General features: G+C 39.4%; 1 protein-coding gene across 1 annotated transcript; it reads left to right on the top strand.

Moving 5' to 3' along the window:
* The first annotated feature begins 300 nt into the window (after positions 1–300).
* Positions 301–19119, top strand: LOC106914540 (uncharacterized). The gene is made up of 5 exons (XM_088008245.1): positions 301–5216; positions 6553–6720; positions 11607–11731; positions 12692–17045; positions 17769–19119. The coding sequence occupies exons 1-5, from the start codon at positions 4764–4766 to the stop codon at positions 18363–18365; spliced, it is 5697 nt and encodes a 1898-aa protein (XP_087864371.1). The 5' UTR covers positions 301–4763; the 3' UTR covers positions 18366–19119.
* Positions 19120–20899: the final 1780 nt, after the last annotated feature.

Below are 20899 nucleotides of genomic sequence, written 5' to 3' on the forward strand. Positions count from 1 at the left end.
ACATCTGTGGTGTGGGATCTTGCACACCTCAGGTGGGATTTAAATAATTGAAGGACCTGGTAGAGATGAAGATCTTATTTACATTATTAAGACTCTGGCACTAACTGGAGGTGTACTTTCTTTTTTACTGTGACTTCAGAGGATGATGACGATAATAAACCTTTTGTGCCAACAGCTGTTTTTTTTTTTTAATGCATCTAGGAAGAACGTACCCTTAATTACCATTTTAAATGATTTCTAAACACTGCCCTCCACATTGGTGTAAACAGTATTAGGTTATTTCATTTAAGTGGCTTTAGTACTTTTCACTCATACGTTCCAAGCAAGGTAATAAGGGCAAACATTTAATCAGATTCTGAGAAACCCCATCCATTCACCACCAGCATAAGCATCGATCATCTTAATCACTAAAGTTGCAAAGGTGGACCATGCTTTCATCAATGTGCCTCATAACTTAAATATCTACTCTTGCATTTTCGACCATATTGGAAATTATGGAGTGGATACAATAGGGTAGTTTATTTTGTGCGTTGTCTTTAACTGTGTGATATTTGGTATTCAGAGCAAGTAAACAACTCATTGAATCTGTGCCAAACATGTTCATGGTGGGCAACTAACTGCTTAGAGAGCTTGTCAGACAATTAGTGCTTGGACAATTAGAAGTGATGAAGAAATTACTGACAGGTCAGCGGAGAGGAATGAAATTGAAGACGGGTTATATTCCTAATGCGTTAATCACTAAAGTCATTCACAAGCACTATTTAAAATTTACTGGCCTAGGTTCCTTTCTCTCCAGCGATTTTTGATGGTCTTCCATTTCTAGATGTAATCGCTGGTCAAAAGTAATTTATAATTTCAGTATTCGTGCCACATATCTGCAGTGAACAGACCAGCAGTCGATTTCAAAGCATATGAATAAAAAAAGTCTGACTTGTCAATAAACTCGTCTTCTGTATTTGATGATGAGTCAGAGGAGAGCTCACTCCAGTCCCCTCGTGTTATCGACATATTATCAGGTCAAACTTTATCTACAGAGTTCTCTGACAGTGCATGAGCGACAATTTATCTCTGCTTGAATTGAAGCTGGCAGCAGGGTTGCAGTCTGTAATTCCCAGAGACTGAATCGCTTGAATTTTGCTCTCCTTTTAACGCTCTTTTCTCCTTGTGTTGTTCTTGTCAAACCAGATTTTTCCCCCCTCCTCTTCAAAGAGTCACCTCTGGCTCTCCTGTGACAGGTAGTCAATAAACTAACACCGTTCTAGAGGAGAGCGTAGGAGAACAAAGGAGTTAAAGGTGTACCACAAATAGAACGGCTGTAATCTTCCTCTGATACTTTTGGAAGCTGCTGAGCCACTTTGAAGTCTCTGTGTGGCAATGGATATCTGCCTCATACACTGTAAAAGCTCTAAATTTCACTGTCACAAAGCAAAATGCATTGGGGAAAAGTAACTTTGATGAGGCAGAGACAAACAGGCTCTGATTGTGAAGAGAAAAATGACACACAGAAAAATCTGGGGTATGGCTAGAAGAGAAAAACCAAAAGATGGCCTACAATGAGGAAGCAGAGTGTCAGAAACGCGAAGAAAATCATCAGCAAAGAAAGTTTTAGAAAGCAGACGGCGAAGGAAGGTGTGTGAGGTGCGACATCACTGCTATTCTAGGGTGCTAGATTGAAAAAACAAACTGAACCAGTTTATAATGCAAACTGGCCTCCAGCTGAATAATCCCCAGTAAAGAAAAATATTAATTTTATAGATCAGCTCTGTCAAGAAGCACTTTGACACACTGAGATTCTAGTACAGCTTTGGCTTTTAAGGCCAAAAAATATGCTAGACTGGATTGTTTTTTGATGGATTTAGCTTGTTATCAGTGTATGAGAAAATCTTCAACAAGATGTTTTTTTTAATTTCACCTAAAGTTATGAAATACTTAAGTCAAGGCAAGAGGAGGCACATAATAAATAGACAATGTGTTTTTATCTTTTATATTTGTTTTGAATTATTTAGATTTTTAACAACAAAAAAAGCTTCTTTTGTTCAGAAAAAAAAAACAAAAAAACAATTTAAATAGGACAGAAGCGTCAAATTCACACCTTCCTGTCTGCCCCCTGCATGTCGAGGTTTACCACCCAAATTCTCGTGACACACACTCTGTGTACACTGACATTTCAAATGACAGAGCTCATATTCAAATGGTGGCACTAAATACACAACACATGACAACCTTACTGAGTCATTGCAGAAGTGATTTCTTCTACAAAAAAAGTTGATGAACCAGTACCTCATCTCCCACTGTGAGACTGAAGCAAAGGGGTGCAAAGACTAACCTGGACTTCTACCATTTTAAGCCACTCTAGTCTTAAAGACGTGATAGTCTTTTGTGTGAATGCTATTTCCAGAACAAGGGATGTGTGTGTTCTCACCTGCTACTTTTGGTCCGCTATCAGAGTTTGTTTCCTCCATTGGTCCAGACCTGGCTGCACAGTGGTGCAGTTGGTAGAGCTGTTGCCTTGCAGCAAGAAGGTTCTGGGTTTGATTCCCGGCCCTGGTCTTTCTGCATGGAGTTTGCATGTTCTTCCTGTGGATGTGTGGGTTTTCTCCGGGTACTCTGGTTTCCTCCCACAATCCAAAAACATGTCAGGTTAATTGGCCTCTCCAAATTGCCCCTAGGTGTGAGTGTGCTTGGTTGTTTGTCTCTGTGTTGCCCTGCGACAGACTGGCGACCTGTCCAGGGTGTACCCCGCCTCTCGCCCAGAACGATAGCTGGAGATAGGCACCAGCACCCCTCCCGACCCCACTGAGGGACAAGGGTGCAAAAAAAATGGATGGATGGTCTGAACCTCTTGTGCAGGTGAGAAATATTTGCTTGCCAAGTTGAGAAATGACCACAATAGAGGACGGAAATAAGATAACATGCAAAACTTTTTTAGATATCGCCTTTTTTTTCTTACCAAAAACTATTTTCATGTTGGCAAAAGGCAAAACTGTAGCTTTTGCCAAATCTTGAAGTTGAGTTCGCTATGAAGGTTTCTCAGATGCTCCTCATCACGAAGTCAACGAACAATCTGCAAAATGGTAGCAGATGTTCTGCATCAATTCTGAAATAGAGTCTGTGCAGCAGATTGTCATATCAAATCACATTCCATGAATATATGTCGCTCCCAGAGCACTTTAAGGAAGCATGGCACGATGTCATAGCCTGAAGCCAATTTGAACATTTTTCCCCCCAAAGACACAAAGTTTCTACAGAGGAGTCCCCTGCACTGACACTGTGTCAGCCCACTATGCCATAGACATGAGCAGACTGTCTGAAGTGTTCTCCAAAAGTCTATCATAAGTGGGGAAAGAGCCTGAAAGAGTTGAAAAGGTCACAGATGTCCAATTTCGGCAGTGAATGAAGCAAAAAAAAAGTCAAAAAGAATGAATTCAAATATGAACATGACTCAAATATGAATACAATGAGACATTAAAACTTTGGAAAATGTGCTTCTAGAGTGCAAAATATGTAAAAAAAAAAAAAAAATAATAATAATAATAATAATAATAATAATAATAATAAAAGTTTAGCTTTTTTTCCTCTCCACCAGTTCTAATGAGCTCCAGGGAAATAGGATGGCTGCTTTTTCAGTTTCAAAAACTTGAAAGGATAGTTTTTTGTTGTTGTTGCATGCAATAAAGTTTCCTGTCATCACAGCCATATGACTTAACTTACACAAGTGCACTTAAAGTCTGCTAAAAAAAAAAATATGTGCACAACTTATCACTGGACATTGCAGTGAGGTCTAGAGCTGCCAAAGTGACACTCCTGAAACATCCTGTTGACCCCTTTTTTATTAAACAGTGAGGTAAAACAAAAAATCATGCTGGACTGTGTTACCTAAAAACAGTTATTTGAGGTGAAATCTGTTAGAATATTAAACAAAAATCCATACGTGATGTATTTGTTTTGACAGATGTATTTTCAAAAACATGTACTTTGTGCTTTGCAGAGAGGAGTTGCGTAAATGAAACCGCTATTAACTTAATTGCCATATTTGTGGAGACTGGGTTGTTTTAATGCAAAATGAGGCCAGTGAATGCTGTTACAACAAGTTATCAAACTAATAGGGTTTAAAGATTATGTAGGGTTATGAGATGTTATTGTGTTTATGAAAAAAAAAATCCACAGGGCTGTTATGACTATAATTATTATTGTGCTCTGTCCAAAAAAAGTTTAATTGTCTTCTTCATTTTAGTAATTAAAAACTGGTTGGTGCAAATATCTGCCTGCAAAATAAATTTAAAAAAACAAGACAGAACAAGTATAACAACACATTCTAAGATGTGCTGGCGGCTAATGATTTAATGAGACTAAGAATAAGGGCGGCATATCTCCATCCATCATTTTTATGCCATTCAAAGTTCATGAAACAAGCTGCTGCTTGGAAAGTCTATCACGTCACGCGTGGGTGGGTGCTTTTTTTTTTACCTGTTGGTGTGGCACCTGTCCCGTAAGGCGGTGCAGCCAGAGGCATGTCACTCTCACTATCTGCTGGGTGACTTCTCCTTTTCATACCAGCAATGGCCGAATTTTAAAACGCACCACTGGAATTGAGGAGCGACTTGGTCTGTATATTCTGACATGGTCTAAGCCCTAAATGTCAAATATGCTGAGAATGACGATATTTGTTTTGCCAAAAGTCTGAAAAAAGACTGGAAGAACTGCGGACTTTTAAAGTGTCCATAGCTGTGTCATAACCTGGTAGATATTTTCAGCTCAAAGAAATGGCTCTATCCCAGATCCAGTGCCTGGATGATAGCAACGTAAACCCGCGGATCCACGAGTCCAAACCGGAGTTCTTCTACTGTGAGGAGCAGCGTCTCGCGCTTGAAGCGCTCCTCCGGGATGGTCGCGAGGCGTTCGCGAAGTACCTGGAGGCTCGCGGCCTGCGGGGTTTCCTCTCCGACCTGGAGCAGGAGACACTGACCGCCGCTCTTGAGCCCTTTGACCCGGACACGGAGCTTTTCTCAGGGGAGGGAGAGGACGAGCCGGAGCCGCTGTCTTTGCAGTACTGGCCGGATGTTTCGGACACCTCTATCCCGCAAATGGACCTGGGCTGGCCTGACAGCGAGTCGTACAGAGGGGTGACACGCACGACAGTGTACACGCAGCCCCCGATGGAGGGTCAGGCCCACATCAAAGAAGTGGTCAGAAAAATGATTGCACAGGCGCAGAAGGTAGGTGTTTGCAGTTTACTTCAGTATCATATTTTCTGTATCATCTCTATTATTTGACAAAAGAGCAAAACAATTTAATACAAATAAAAATGAGCACATGTTAAAATGAATATTTAGTTTTTCTTTTATCTCATAGAATACCATATTTTTTGCTGTTCTGCTCTGTATAGCAGTATTTTTTTTATTTATTTATTTTGCGAGGTATGTGGTTCTTTGCCCGGGGCGGCATGGCTAGAGGAGCACTACAAAACGAAACAATTAAGTTTTGTTTTACCCAATTGCTTGTCCATTTATTAGAAAATATCACTGAACACAACTAATGATGGTGATTATTGTGTGTGATTTTTAGGGTACAACTTGGCCCTTTACTCTATTTGTGAACAGAAATTGACATTTCTTGTACCAATAGAAAGATCTTAGATAACTATTAGGAACATTTCCCTTATTTGGTTGCATATGTTCTAATCCACATATTGTAGCTTATAATACATTCTCTCATATGTTTGAAATGGTGAAATTTAGTTTTCTTAAATGCTGTTTCAATCTCTAAGGAAAGCATTGCCTTTTTTTTTTCAGAATAGTTGTTTTAAAACCTCTGAAAAACCATGACCAGAATATCCAGTGTGTCCCTAATGTGTACATATTAGTAAACCAAACCATGCTGTTTGGCTTTACTGTGGGAAACTCTCACATACGTTTGAGTTCTCAGCCCTAAAAATGACTGTCAGGTAACTAGGTTCCCAATTTTAAAAACAAAACTCAGCAAAATTAAAACTGACTAACTGTATACGTCATGTGAGGACCAGAGTCCATAGTCCACTGCAGAGCAAGTGTCAGTAGAGAGTGAAGTGCAACGTGATTATGGTGCTTTATCAAAGAAGTACTTCACACTGAAGCCATCCCTGCAACATTAACGCGAATATTTGCATGAGCATGTGCAGTGTACTGATAGGGTGCATGTGCATGAGTCAGCTTATGCAACTGACTCATCCGAGGCCTCACAGTTTATGACTTGTTTTAGTCCACAGCAGCTGTTCTCTAGAAAAAAAAAAAAAATTTGAATGAAACATTCTCAGATTATTGAAATGCTTTCTCAATGGACAATTGGATGATTTGCCCTTATTTGAATTGCGTCTCAACTGCAGCAATTTGAATTATTTTGTGTGAGATGTATTAAGACGTGCAAAGTCTAAGGCATCAAACCTGCTAAAATCTAAGAACACCACCATGTGTGCATTAATATGCATATTTTAAAGCTTGAACAGGTGGTGCACATTATTTAAGATTACCCAGGGGGATACAAAAGTCGCGCACACACTTATGTTTCCTTTTCCAGGTGATAGCCGTGGTGATGGATGTCTTCACCGACGTCGACATCTTCAGAGATCTGTTAGATGCCGGGTTTAAAAGGAAGGTGTCTGTTTACATCCTGCTGGAACGCACAATGCTACCTCATTTCCTCTCGATGTGTCAGAGGGCCAACATGCATGCCGGGCACCTGAAGGTAAGCTGCTATTTCCCACCTCAAAGACAGTATCAAAAAAAAACATCACAGAAATGTCCGTGTTGGAATAAATTAGCTGTAAATTAGCAAATTAGTACTTTATATAACAAGGGTAGGTGTGCCAGTTTGGTTTGGCACTCTCATAACTTTTTACAAAATGACTATCAAGTGTTACATATAATAAAAAAAAAGATTTCTGTGTTGCCGTTGGTTTCTCTTTCACACTGAATCACAAACACGCTCAAATAAAATGCTTTGGATCACTCGGTTGGCACTGAACAAGAGGGTGTGTCTATGTTGGATGTTATTAAATGTAATTCATTGTCATAAAGCAGAAAGATTGTTTTGGTAACATGGAGACATGTCAACTTAAATAACTGTGACTGAAATTAATTGTAAGCCGAGGTCAATTCCACCCTTCACATTGACTGACTCCCCTGGTATGGATGTTCTAAAACCCTTAAAATAAATTTGTTTTTATTATTATTATTATTATTATTATTATTATTATTATTATTATTATTATTATTGCAGTAGGACAATCTCACACTAAAAATAATGAAAATTCCAAGCTTTAATATGAATGCAATTACTCATTGGGGAAAATAATTCCTCATCAAGAAATAATTGTTTTATGTTGTTTTCAACAAAATCACTGGTGCCACTCCTATTTGCAATTTGTATGTAAAACATTCAAACATTTTTCTAAAAACACATGCTTTCTATAAGAACCTTAGCCAAGAAATCTAATGACCTTTGACAGAAAATAGACATTGTGTCACTGGGTCTTTCAGTAAATGTATCCCCAAAACCACATAGAGTTAATGGCAACATGATAGAGGAAAAGGGACTCTTGGTAATCTGAAGAGACTTCACCAAAGGAATGGTAACAGACCCCTCTCTGCAATAAGTGGGACACCAGTTGTTCAGTAAAAAAACAATTGCTTAATGGGATTTGATTTGATTTTCCACTGAAAACATGGACTTAATATTTCCAAAGCGAGATTAGGGTGACGTATTTGATCAAAAATCGTTACTAAGTTGAATTGTTTTGACAAGACAAGTTGGAGATACTATATCCTTTATCAGTACAATGTAAAAGTGTCCCTTGCATTTCTTTTTCAATCAGTTTTTTTTTTTTTTTTAAAGTGCTTAAACTTATTTACCTGACAAGAATCTTGCTTCTGTCTTAGTGGTGGTTTTCTAATATTTTCTGTCCGCCATCTCAGCAGAATAGATTTTAATGAAAATATCACAAACACCTTATGGGTGGGAGTTTTTGCACTGCACAGTAGATTTTTAAATACGCATAAACAAGTCATGAATGTGCAAACTCTTTCCTTGCCAGATGACGGTTGTCAGCTGAGGTGATTCATGCAGCGTGTAACAGCTTAACAGACTCTCAGTGCCATCTGGGTGCAACTTGCAAACAAAACAGCATAAAATGCCACTGTGTCATTTGAGAGTTTCTAGTTTATGAACGTGAACTTCTGTTTGCATTGCTCATAATGTGATAAGTGAATGCGGACGTTTTGGTTGAGCAAGATTTCTGTCCGTTTCATCATTGTTGCGTTTCCCTTCGTATGAAAATGAGGAGCATTTTGCTGTCTGCTGTTTCTCTCCAGGTTGTCTCAGCTCTGCCTTTCTTCTTTAGTGTGAGATGCCAAGTGCTAGTCTTGCCCTTAGTAATACATCTGCACCGTGCACTTTTAGCCTGAAGTTGCCCTACTTTTTAAAATTAGTCAGGAACTAGACAGCGAGATGTCTCTGTTTTAGGGAAAAGATAGTCGGCGTCTTACCATGGTTTGACAGGCGCTGTTTTTACAGCTCTGGTCAAAATGTCTTCCATACTTCCGTCATTTGCAGTCGTAAAGCGGCACTCCTTTTAAGTGTGGCTCAATAAAGCAGCGTTGAAATATTCAACGGTTATAAAACCATTGAATGAGATAGCAAACTCCGGTTTGCTATCAGTCTCATGACTATCAGTCTCATCTCAAAATCATTCGGGAGGATAAAACACTCTCCTATCCACTGAGCAACGTAAATGACTTAAAAGAAGAAGAGGTTTCCCTACAGGAACACTTTGAAAATTGGCTATAGAGAAAATAAGTGGTAATTGGTAATAAACCTGATCAAGAGTTGATTGAAATTTCAATTTTAACTCTATGTGCTGCGACTAAATGGACAATGTTTTTGTCAACGGGGAATTGAACCTTCAAAAATATTATCTAAGCTCATAAAAAATTATTTACTAAACATTTATTGTCAACTTAGGAGCACCAGATAAGGCAATTTATACCCTAATTTAACTCTCATCTCTAGAGAAAAGGAAAATAAAGGATGGATTCAACTCAGTCTAGATCAACTACCTTTCCGTACCTGAAGCAACACTAAAAAAAGAACGAGGTCCCTTATTCTTTTTTTAGTGTTAGGCTGTTGTTTTGCTCACAGGTCAGACTGGATTTCTACAGGCCTGACTGTCAACGATATCTTGGCACAAACGGGTGAAGATTAAACTGACTGACAGACTGTTGATTTGGCAAATGTCTTTCTGACATGGGGTGGGGTGATTCCCCACTTTGGACTCTGAACTGGGATGTGCTGAAAAGCTCTTAAAGAAAGTTATCATGTTCATGATAGATGAATCGGAGAGTCTCTCATGTCTTAGTCAGAAGGGTTGCTGATGATTCGGCTCGTTCCTTCTTACCGACTCAACCTGGACTCCTTTCTTCAGCATGTAATTTTGGGAGAGGAGTAATTGACTGGCCTGTGGCTTATCAACCAGTCACAAGAAGACTGGGGTAGAAACAAGAGAAGTGTCACATTAGAAAGACAATAAAAAGAAAAGATTGAATTGTTTTTTTTCTCTAAGATTCACATTCTTTAGACTCAGGTAGCCTGAAACTGTCAACAGCCTATTATTCAAGACATAAAACTATCTCATGACTGAGGCTGCCTTTGCATTCATGGATTTTCTAAGCAATTGATTATTCTAATAAATAGAAAAAAAATCTACACTCAAGCATTAATATATTATTCAACATTTAAATTTGTGCCTATTGAAGGATTATGCAAAGTGTCTTGCATGGGGTTTTTCAGATCATCAAACATGTTTTATCAGACATAGATCCCTGCAGTAAACACAAAATTCTTTTTTTTTTTTATTAAGAATTTTATTTACTAATGGATTGTTGCCCGATGTTGGATGCTGAATCATGACTACTGTGCTTAATTGTGGCAACTGCTTCAGGTGTTGTTGTTGGATCTTGTGCGACTTCCCATGTGACTGCGGTTTGCTAGAGTCATAAAGACGTGAAAATGGCTTTGACCTTCTTCCAGACTAATAGATGCCATTGACGTTGCTCCTCGTCCCTCTGAAAATGTCCAGGGAATGAGTAGTTACTTTTTTAAATGTTTCAACCTACCTCATGTAAGGGATTTGTTGATACTACAGGGCATGCGATAATCAGAAATAGGTGCAGCTTGTGAAAATTAACCTCGCTCTTAAAAGAAATCACGTTAAATTATGATTTAAAAAGGAGGTCGCCAGGAAAGTAGACCCTTTAAGATGTTGTAGTGTTTTCCTCTCATAGCTGCTAATCTATGCTGGAAAACTGAACTATAGTATCACAGTAATAACACAAAGACCTTACATGGTTCACACAGTGCTTCAAGGAAATGCAATCTGTGTTTTAACGGCATGTGGGGAAGCAGACAAATATTTATTGCTGAGTCATGTCCTTCATTTCTGTTGGGTTCTGCCTGGAGGGCACTGGAGCTTTAGCTTTCCCTGTCACCCAGCATAGTGGTGCCTTGAATTATTGGGGAGCAGTAGCCGGAGCAGAACCTGGTACGTCAAAGAAAATGGTATAACCTTTAATGATATTAATGGTGGTGTATACACACTGGCACCCCTGCAGCTTCCGCTGACAGCTTGGGAAGTGTGTATGTGGGGCAGCTGTAGAACATTAAAGAGGAGCTAATGCCAAATCTGCACAAGTGACAAGTCTGCAGGAAAGCTGCGACTGGGCGCCTGAATGAGAAGAAGGTGGCTGGCAGGAAGGAGGAAGACAAGTGTGACAGATTGAGATTTTGCTGCAAGCTGTAGGCAATGAGCTGGAGTTGGTGGAGGGCCGGATAAACAGGAAGGGTGGAGGAGCAGACGAGTTCACATGCGAGTGAGAGAAAGAAGAAGAATGTTACACCTCAGCAGGCAAAAAGAAAATCTGAGACTCTTCAGAATTGTTAGTTGTCCAGCAGTGTTTGTAAAATAATGGAGATTACAAGTCCAGAGACGGATTTTGCAAAAACAATAATCTGCATATCCAGTAAGAGAAAATAAGAGAATGTATTAGGCTATGTTGACACAGCTAATGTGTTTACCACGAGAACAAAGAGAACAGGAATGGAAAGTTAAAGGTGCAATCAAGTGAAGGAAAACATGTTTCTCGGCCCTTTAAACAAGCTATACAAGTATCTTTCCACTACTACAAGTATGTGGTTGCACGATGTTTTTGCTGCAGTATTTTAGTACGCAATCTTTCTGGAAGACACTGAACACAAATAGTTTTTTTTATGAGCTTTCATAACAATAACACAGATTACAACAAATAAATATTGGGCAAGGTCACTAGTGTCATAATTTAGATGAAATTAGAATTGAAATTTTTGAAAAGAAGAATGGATAAAATGCAAGTGCACAACACACTTTTGAGTATCATTTTTCTTTGCCTTGTGCTGTTTTTTTCCCCTCCTAAAATCCCAATGAAATATACTGAAGTTTATGGATTTAATGTGCAAAAAGAGAAAATGTTTAGAGGTAATAAATACTTTTATTATTGAAAGTATAAACTCGGTCCTAATAGAAATGTCTGTTTGCGTTTCAGCATCTTCGTGTACGCTGCACAGAAGGCGCAGAGTTTTACTCTCGGTACTGCACCAGGGTCAAGGGGCAACTTGGACACAGGTTTATGTTCATTGATGGAGATAAAGCTGTGTCTGGGTCGTACAGGTCAGTGTACAGTATGTATGATTACATGTTTATTCTGGATGGATTTTAGGGTTCCAGGATGGGGTGATTGGAATAAATAATGCATTTTGTTAATTTTAGGCTAAATTACTTAATTGATGCACAAGAAATAACTTTGGTCCATGCGATAAGCAATTTTGTTACTGCTATTAACCTGTTATTCACGAGAGGACCCAAATTTGGGTCCTCTCGTGACAGAGGTGTCAAACTCCAGTCCTCAAGGGCCTCTGTCCTGCAACTTTTAGATGTGCCTCTGCTGCACCACACCTGAAAAGAATAATTAGGTCATTAGCAAGGATCAGGAGAACCGATCTACACAGGGAGGAGGTAATTAAGCCATTTCATTCCACTGTTTTTTACCTATGGCACATCTAAACACTGCAGGACAGCAGCCCTTGAGGACTGGAGTTTGACACCCCTGTCATTGTGAATGACAACCTGTGAACAACAGGTTAAAGTGTGCATCTCAGGTTAGTTAGAAGGTAAACAACCACAATTAATGACACATAATGTAATTTTGCGTTTTTAGCCATAAAATATTTTACTACTATAGCTTCTACTGATTATTAGCAAACACCCCATTGATAGATTTTTTTTTCTCTATTTTGTTGAAACAAGATTTTTAAAACACATTATATGAAAAGGGACAACCTTATTCTCTCACTGCTTGACAATAAATCAGACTAAACATTTCCTGTGTACATGACATTGTAAGCTACTTTTTAGGAATGAATAAATAGGAAAAGTTTTGTCTGGTTTACAGTGGTAAAAAAGGTTATATGTTTTTGTACAATTTATGTAAATATATATTAAATTTAAGTCTGTAGTCGTAACATTTTGCATTCCAAATTTGCTGAGGTAAAAACTCAAAATAAACAAACCTGTTTAAATAACCTGTCTGCTCATATTAATGATCCTTCCTTATTATTATTTTTTGTTTAGTTTCACATGGATGTCCTCACGACTGGATAGAAATCTCATCACTGTTACCACGGGCCAGGCTGTGGATGCTTTTGACCAAGTGTTTCGCTACCTGTATGTTACTTCTAGTTTTGTTGACCTCCGCCAAGTCACCACAGATCCTGAGCCTGAACCAGACACTCGACATCAGGTTTTATCTGTGGCTCCTCCTCCTGCTGCTGTTGCTAGAAAACTATACAACCCCAAATATGCCCTTGTTGCTTTAAGTAGCCCTAGCCCCGTGAGCTCAAATAGCAATGATAGCCCTAAACAGTCTGAAGTTTCAGAGGAACCAAAGAGTAAGAAGAAGCAGAAGAGAACACGTGAAGATCCGCCACAGGATGCTCCTCCTATCCATCCTGGACTTTTAGGTCTAGAGAAAGCATGCTTACTCTCATATCTGCCCACCTGGCCAGAACCTGATCCACCAAGCGATGTGATAGGGTTCATTAATATCCGGGACTCTAAAAAACCAACCCAAGTTCATCTGCAACGTTCTGAGATGTTTGAAATCAGCCAAGCAATCAAATTTAGCAGTCCAATCAGCAAGCCACAGGAAACTTTGCCCGAGGTTGCAAAGCCCAGAAATCGAAATGCACAAAGTGAACCCAAGACTGATGGTTTGTTGGTGGATAAAGCAAAACCAGAAAAGAAAAGTATTGACAATAACAATGAAGAAATGGCACCTGAAAAAAACTCACCCTTGCACAGGCAAAAGTTAAATTTTGACAAAAGCGAAACTCAAATTCTCCAAATGGAGAAAAAACCGTGTTCAGATTCAGATTCAGGTCCTGTTTCTTTTATTTCACAAGCACTACCACAATCTAGCAACAAAGCACTCACACCTAAAAATGAACAACCTTCACACAAAGCCCAAATTACCTCCACAACCAGTTCTTTGTCAGAGTCCCTCAAAGAATCTAAATGTGTAAAAGAACCTGAAATTGCGACTGTCTCACAAACACAAAGTACTTTGGTGGATCCAACAAACACCCTGAAGTCAAACAATGCACAAAAATCTCAATTGCACAATCAAACTCAGTTAAATACAGAAGAAAATAATGTAGCATCACATCAAGAGTCACACAGTAGTGCTGCTAATACACAACTTAAAATCTCCTCTGAAGAGACTTGTGACCTCCAGAACACTGACAGTCCAGGGCACATTGCAACTTCTTCTGCTTGTCCCAAGCAATGTGAAAGTTCACTTTCCAAAAATAATCTTGTGAATATTACTACAGTGGCTTCTACCACTGCTACAAGTTCTTGTAATTCGACTCCCTCTACTAGCTTACCTTTGACCCTTCCTCCACCCACGTCTTCTTTTCCAAAATTACCTTTACACCCGTCCTCTGCATCTTCTTTTACAAGTTCTGTTACTCCAAACTCTAAGCCTTGTTCTGACCAACTACATAAACAAGATAGCGTCAATAGCAGTACTGAGACAAATCTAGATATTGTTGTTGTTGAGAAGTCTAAAACCAGGTTAGGGCCACAAATTATTACCGATGGTTCCACTTTAACAAGTTTGGTGCAAACATCTCCAGTAAAAAATCTTGAGAGTGGCCCAGATTTGCGAAGAAACGGTGTCAGCAAAACAGGACATCCAAAACAAACAGAGAACACAAACATTCCTGAAGATACCAAACAGGAAACACAGATCATCACTTCCCAAAATGCGTCAAATAAAGAGTCACACAGTAGTGCTGCTGATACACAACTAAAAATCTCCTCTCAAGAGACTCATAACCCCCAAAACCCTGACAGTCCAGGGTACATTGAAACTTCTTCTGCTTTTCCCACACAATCTGAAAGTTCACTTTCCAAAAACAATCTTGTGAAGATTACTGCAGTGGCTTCAAGCACAGCTACAAGTTCTTGTAACTCAACTCCCTGTATTAGCTCACTTTCAACCAATCCTCCCTCCACGTCTTCTTTTCCAGAATTACCTTTACTCCCATCCTCTGCACCTTCTTTTACAAGTTCTGTGGCTCAAGACTCTAAGCCTTGTTCTGACCAACTATTTAAACAAGACAGAGTCAGTGACAATACTGAGACAACTCCAGGGATCTCTGTGGACAAGAGGTCTAAGACCAGTTTAGGGCCACAAATTGTTACCGATGCTTCCGCTTTAACAAGTTTGGTGCAAACATCTCCAGTAAAAAATCTTGAGAGTGGCCCAGATTTGCTAAGAAACAGTGTCAGCAAAACAAAGTATCCAAAACAAACAGGGAACACAAACATTCCTGAAGATACCAAACAGGAAACACAGATCATCACTTCCCAAAATGCGTCAAATAAAGAGTCACACAGTAGTGCTGCTGATACACAACTAAAAGTCTCCTCTCAAGAGACTCATAACCCCCAAAACCCTGACAGTCCAGGGTACATTGCAACTTCTTCTGCTTTTCCCACACAATCTGAAAGTTCACTTTCCAAAAACAATCTTGTGAAGATTACTGCAGTGGCTTCAAGCACAGCTACAAGTTCTTGTAACTCAACTCCCTGTATTAGCTCAGTTTCAACCAATCCTCCCCCCACGTCTTCTTTTCCAGAATTACCTTTACTCCCATCCTCTGCACCTTCGTTTACAAGTTCTGTGGCTCCAGACTCTAAGCCTTGTTCTGACCAACTATTTAAACAAAACAGAGTCAGTGACAATACTGAAACAACTCCAGGGATCTCTGTGGACAAGAGGTCTAAGACCAGTTTAGGGCCACAAATTGTTACAGATGCTTCCGCTTTAACAAGTTTGGTGCAAACATCTCCAGTAAAAAATCTTGAGAGTGGCCCAGATTTGCTAAGAAACAGTGTCAGCAAAACAAAGTATCCAAAACAAACAGAGAACACAAACATTCCTGAAGATACCAAACAGGAAACACAGACCGTCACTTCCCAAAAGACAAAGGGTAAGGAAACTGATAGAAAACGCAATGACAGAGCAGAAGTGCAGTCTGTTACTGAAACCCAACTTGAAAAAAAGTCAGATGTTTCAGCAAAAGATTCATCAAACACAGCCATAGTGAATGTTAATGAACTAGTCCCTAAAAGTGTTGATTCAAAGACATACAGAGACTGTATAGCCACAAGTAACAGCACTTCTGATAAAACCCTGACGAACTTGGAATGTGCCAAAGCGACAAATACTCAAACATACCTTGCAAGATGCCATGAACCTCAGATAATATCATATAGTAACTTTACATTAGATGATATATCACACAACACTTACATACTCAAAGAAAACCATGATGGCAGTATAAACAGTGCTGCAAATATACTGAGTCAGCCTGGTAAACAAGCACAAGTCCCATCAGTAGACGGCACAGACGTCACATTAAGCTCAGTAAAACAACACATGCACAACACCTTTCAAGAACAAGCTTGCATAACACAAGTACCTGCATACTTCTCCAGAAAAACCCTTCATTTACCCTTTTCCAATGTGCAAGCAATGGATTTGAGTTTGCAAACCAACAAACAAAAATCACAGTTGCCCACAGCTGATGTACAAAGTTCAGCTCCAAAAGTGTCTCCTCCAAATCTACCTACCACAGATTCACGAACAACCTCGCCAGACCTGCAAACGCCTACAACTGATATCAGTGATGATTACTTATCACCAAGAGAGGACTCCACTACCTCTGAAGAGTACTTTGAATGTAGTGAATCTCCTTCACATGAACCTGTTCTTGACACAAGTGGGAGTCGCAGCCATGGGACAGGAAAGAATAGCAGCCCAACTAACTCAGATTGTCGTTTTTCAAGAAATGTTGGCACTAGTTCTGCTGACTTGGATAATAGTTCTAGTTCTTCTACATTAACCAGTTCAAGTCATAGTACTTCTTCCAGTGAATCCAGTATTTTATCTTGGACTTCTAGAGAGCCCCCTATATCTGTGCTTGGGACAAAAGGCCAAAACAGAGAGTCAAAGATCACTAATAGAAGAAATAGCAAAGAAGGTGCTAAAATCGAGGTAAGCAGTAGCAACACAGAGAAAAAGAAGGAGCGAGTACACCAGAGCACAGAGGGGACAGACAGTAAGGAGTTAAATCGAATGCCTAGATTTTTGAAAAAGGAGAGTGATTTAAAAGAAATGGCCTTAAAACTCAGTAAGGCCTCTGGGGGACAGGTTGAAGGAGCCACGACAGACGGAGAATCAGTGAAGAAAGAAACAAAGCGGTTGTCCACTGGTGAACTTAAACCGGAAAGGATTTTATCTGAGGGAAATAAAACCCTTTCCAGCAAGGACAAGCCAACGAACCAGGCTGCACTAACCCACGGCAATACGGAGATAAGACAGAGGCAATCTACAAGGGAGACAACAGGACAGAAGGTATGGAAGTCATGAATGTCACATTTTCTTATTAGATCATTTGTTTCTTTAGAGAGAACATAGATGTTTCATACCAACTAAATCCCCAATAGACGTCGATCAAAGTCATTGTAACGCTGCTAACAAATTAGAAAGTGGATTTCTAGAGCATTGATAGCTTTGTTGTGGTATTGTAAGTAGATGTGAAAATACAGTGATCAGATCACCTGTCTGATCAAGTGTTGGTCCCCTTTTTTGCTGCTAAATATGCCTGACTCATTGGGTCATCGACTCCTGTAAAACCTTGAAGGTATGCTGTGAAACGTTAACAAAATGTTAACCGTAGTCCAATCAGTAGTTTTTTTTTTCTTTGTGGTTAGGATGCTTTATCTTCCTGCAAAAGGCCGCAGCCATCTCGGATTATTATTAATCCACACTGACTAATCGAGTCGTATTCTCAACAAACTGCAACTCACTTTGTATTCAAACTACTAGCCTTGTCAAACTTACGCAACTCTGACACAAAGAAAATACCGACTTGTTGAATTAAATACCTCAAAACTACCAGGTACTATTACAAACAGATAATCAGATTTCTTCACTCCACTTGTCATTGGTCATAATATGCCAAAGCAGTGTAAGTTACAGTGCAATGTAGACATTTTCTGTCATTTGTCCTTTTCATTAAGTGAACTGTTGCCCTGTTTTACCTGTTGGTTAAGTATGCCTTCTGTGTCTCTGCAGCCTTTGAATCCTTCACCCAAATCTCAGCTGCGTCAGCAGCCAGGCAGTAGAGGCTCTTCACCATCGCGACCACTGAGGTCCCCTAGCGGCTCTCAAGCTCAGGCACCTCGTCCTTCGGGAATCCGTGATCTTAGCCAAACAGAAAGCAGGGCTCTTCAAAGTAATGTCAAAGAGTTTGTTTACAAGCCACCTCTTCGCAGATCACAATCCAGATCCCCCTCTCCAATGAAAGCTGCTCCCACTGGGTCTGCAGCCGGGCGGAAGCAGGTCTCCCAGAGCCAGCTGCTCACTCGGCAGCCTCCAGCAGAGCAGATTCGGTCAAAGTTTGACCGACCACAAATCCAGCCTGCAAAACAACAGGCCTCCACTCTCCACACTCTTTCCAGCCTGCAGCCTCAGGCCCACCCTCTTGCCTCTACTCACCAAATGTCTGAACAGGCAGCTCAGGAATCAGAAGAAGCAAGGGCTCCTTTTAACTTAACTCTCAGCAGGTTATACAACTTCAAGGGATTAAGAGACAAATGGACCAAGCAGCCGACTCAGAGCAGGAGAAGTAGCACTGGCACACCGGTAAAAGAACGTAAAAGCACAAGTTAATGATGTTTATCTGTTGCCCTGTCATCGCAATATGTTACTGAAACATCAGACCAGAGAACAGGGATTAAAAACTGAGTTCATGCTTAAAATCACATCTTTTTTTTTAAAGATTTTTTTTTGGCTCTAGTGGCCTTTATTTGATAGTTAACCAACAGGAAGGTGGGCAATGAGAGAAGGGGGAAGACATGCAGCGAGGGTTGCCAAGGCTGGGAATAGAACCTGCGACAGCTGCATTGAGGACCAAGGTCTCCATATGTGGGCTGTGCTTAACCCCTGAAAATCACATCTAAGTGTTTTTGATATTATTTGCTATTATTTCTGAAAAGTTCATGATGTTTCCTTGTACTTCTTTTTAAAGTGTTAAATTTGCACACTGTTATTAGGTAATAAATATCAGATGTACTGTATGTCAGTCTGCATGGAGTACATGCCAAAATTTGCTGTAAAATTAAAATTAAATTCTGTTCTCACTTTATTTGGTGGTGCACATGAATTCGCCTTTTTTTTGGTTCAGTTTATGGTTTACTGTATTTACCAAGTTTATTTACATATTTTTGAGAGGCTTCTAAGCTGAGCATTCAGCTGAAGTACAGCTTTGAGTTGGGAATATGATGAAAACAATGAACCGATTCCTCCAGCCGTGACCCACGGTGCCTTTTCAATCCAAAACATTGTGACAGTTTTAATGTGGTTTTCCTGCTCTGACTTTCTGTTTAAACAAGATTTTTCAATAAAAACAAATTTTGAAACACAACACAGGATGTTGTTCTATTGTTGTTCCTGGCGCGTCGTACGTTCTGTCGCGACTGCTTTGTATTCATTCACGGTGTGTCATCAAGCCTATTGATTCATTCTTTGTTTACACCAAAATCCATTTACATTCAAATGCTTCTGGCCGGAAATACAAAGTCACAATGCCTTCGCCCAAAGCCAAGCAGGAGCGAGAACTGTGGGGATGAACACAGTAAACACCTGAAAGGCTTGTTATGCATAAGACGGATCCAGATGTCCTGCAGATTACGAAGACAGGGCACAAAAAGAAAAATGAACAGGTCATGTAATTAGATTAAAGGGTGTCTTTTAAAAAAAAAAACTTTTAAACACCTTTGCTTTATTGTATGCAACATATTTCCATGTATTGTTTTGGTAAAGTATTAGCGCCAGTCAAGGAGTTTCACAGATGAGTTTTGTTTTGAGGAATTGGATGTGTAACGATCTGCTTCCGAGAAATGAATTTTAACGTCCAATACAACGTAGAATGAATTCAGTGTTTTATGAATCATTCATGACTGCACGTTGAGGCTATGGGAACCCTGCCAACTAAGATAATTCATACATCATCCAGGCCTCAGAACTGGAAAAAATAAAAGAAAAAGAAATCTTTAAAATGACCAAAAAAATGTCCTGCTGGGGTTTATTACTCACATTGTGTTTCATAGCATGTAGCAATTTTGCAGGTATCAGTCATAATTTATGTCAGGCCTGCCTGTGAGTTATCACCTGACTCCAGACTCTAAAACAGGGTCTTGTTGGCATTTTTAAACATCAGTCATTTCATTCTTTCATGTAATTTGCAAAAGTGTTGAGAAAGGGATCTTTTCATTTTATGTTGCTTGAAAGAAACCAGGATTCTTATTGTCCTGTGCAATAGTTCTCAAGGCAAACTGTATTTTATGACCACAATGATGGTTATAATTTTAATGTACAACCTACAAATGTTAAATCTACTGTTATGGTCTGACACAAAGGAAGGCAAGAAAATGAATGAAAAAACAGCCAACATTTCAAAAGGTGAAGATTAATACAAAAATGCCCTGGAAAGTTACTGTATTGTGGTAAAGATTACATTACAAAATTGTTAACATGTAGAAATCTATACAAGCCAGTGCTTTAGAACATTTTGGCAATTACGGGATTAACAGGAAGGAAGATAGAAAAACAGGTCTTGTTGTGCTGAGGTGTGATAGAGTTCACATAACTAAAGAGTATCAAGGTTCACAGAGTTTTAACTTATTAATCTGGTACTGAAAGTTCCCCGTCTCCGTCTTCTTTGTCTCAATTTCCTCGTCTTTATCCCCTGTTCTATTTTACAGAATTGGTTCCTCATTGCAAGTCTCTATTGGTTTCACCTCATTTATGTCCAACTGTTTAAACCTATTGCAAGTTTAATTCTGTTCTTGCTGGATAATTATATTTTTTATTTTTTTTTTTGTTACTGTTGTTCTTTCTTCTGATATTTGTTTTGTTAGGTCCCCTGCCCTGCAGCACCTTCTGTTATTAAGTTTTTGTTTGTTTGTTTGTTTGTTTTTTTAGCTTTTTTCTAATCTGTCGGCTTTTCTGATGTAAGTTTGGGACATGCCGGCATCCCAGTTTGTTCCTTTTGAATTCTGTGTTTGATTAAACCTGCTGAGAGTTCAGTTTTGTATATCCAGTATTTTGTGTAGTCATGACATCCTGACTTAAACCACTTCTGTTGTATATAAAACCTGTTTTTGTTGGCTTTTAAGCACCTTTTTCTGTATTTATTTTACAAG

This window comes from Poecilia mexicana, unplaced genomic scaffold (assembly GCF_051168715.1).
Source record: "Poecilia mexicana isolate PSO_F unplaced genomic scaffold, ASM5116871v1 scaffold_8, whole genome shotgun sequence".
NCBI lineage: Eukaryota > Metazoa > Chordata > Actinopteri > Cyprinodontiformes > Poeciliidae > Poecilia > Poecilia mexicana.

Coding starts and splice junctions, on each gene's coding strand:
- LOC106914540 (XM_088008245.1), top strand. CDS start 4,764: ATGGCTCTATCCCAGATCCAGTGCCTGGATGATAGCAACGTAAACCCG. Junction 5,217..6,552: donor TGATTGCACAGGCGCAGAAG/GTAGGTGTTTGC, acceptor TTCCTTTTCCAG/GTGATAGCCGTGGTGATGGA. Junction 11,732..12,691: donor GCTGTGTCTGGGTCGTACAG/GTCAGTGTACAG, acceptor TTTTTTGTTTAG/TTTCACATGGATGTCCTCAC.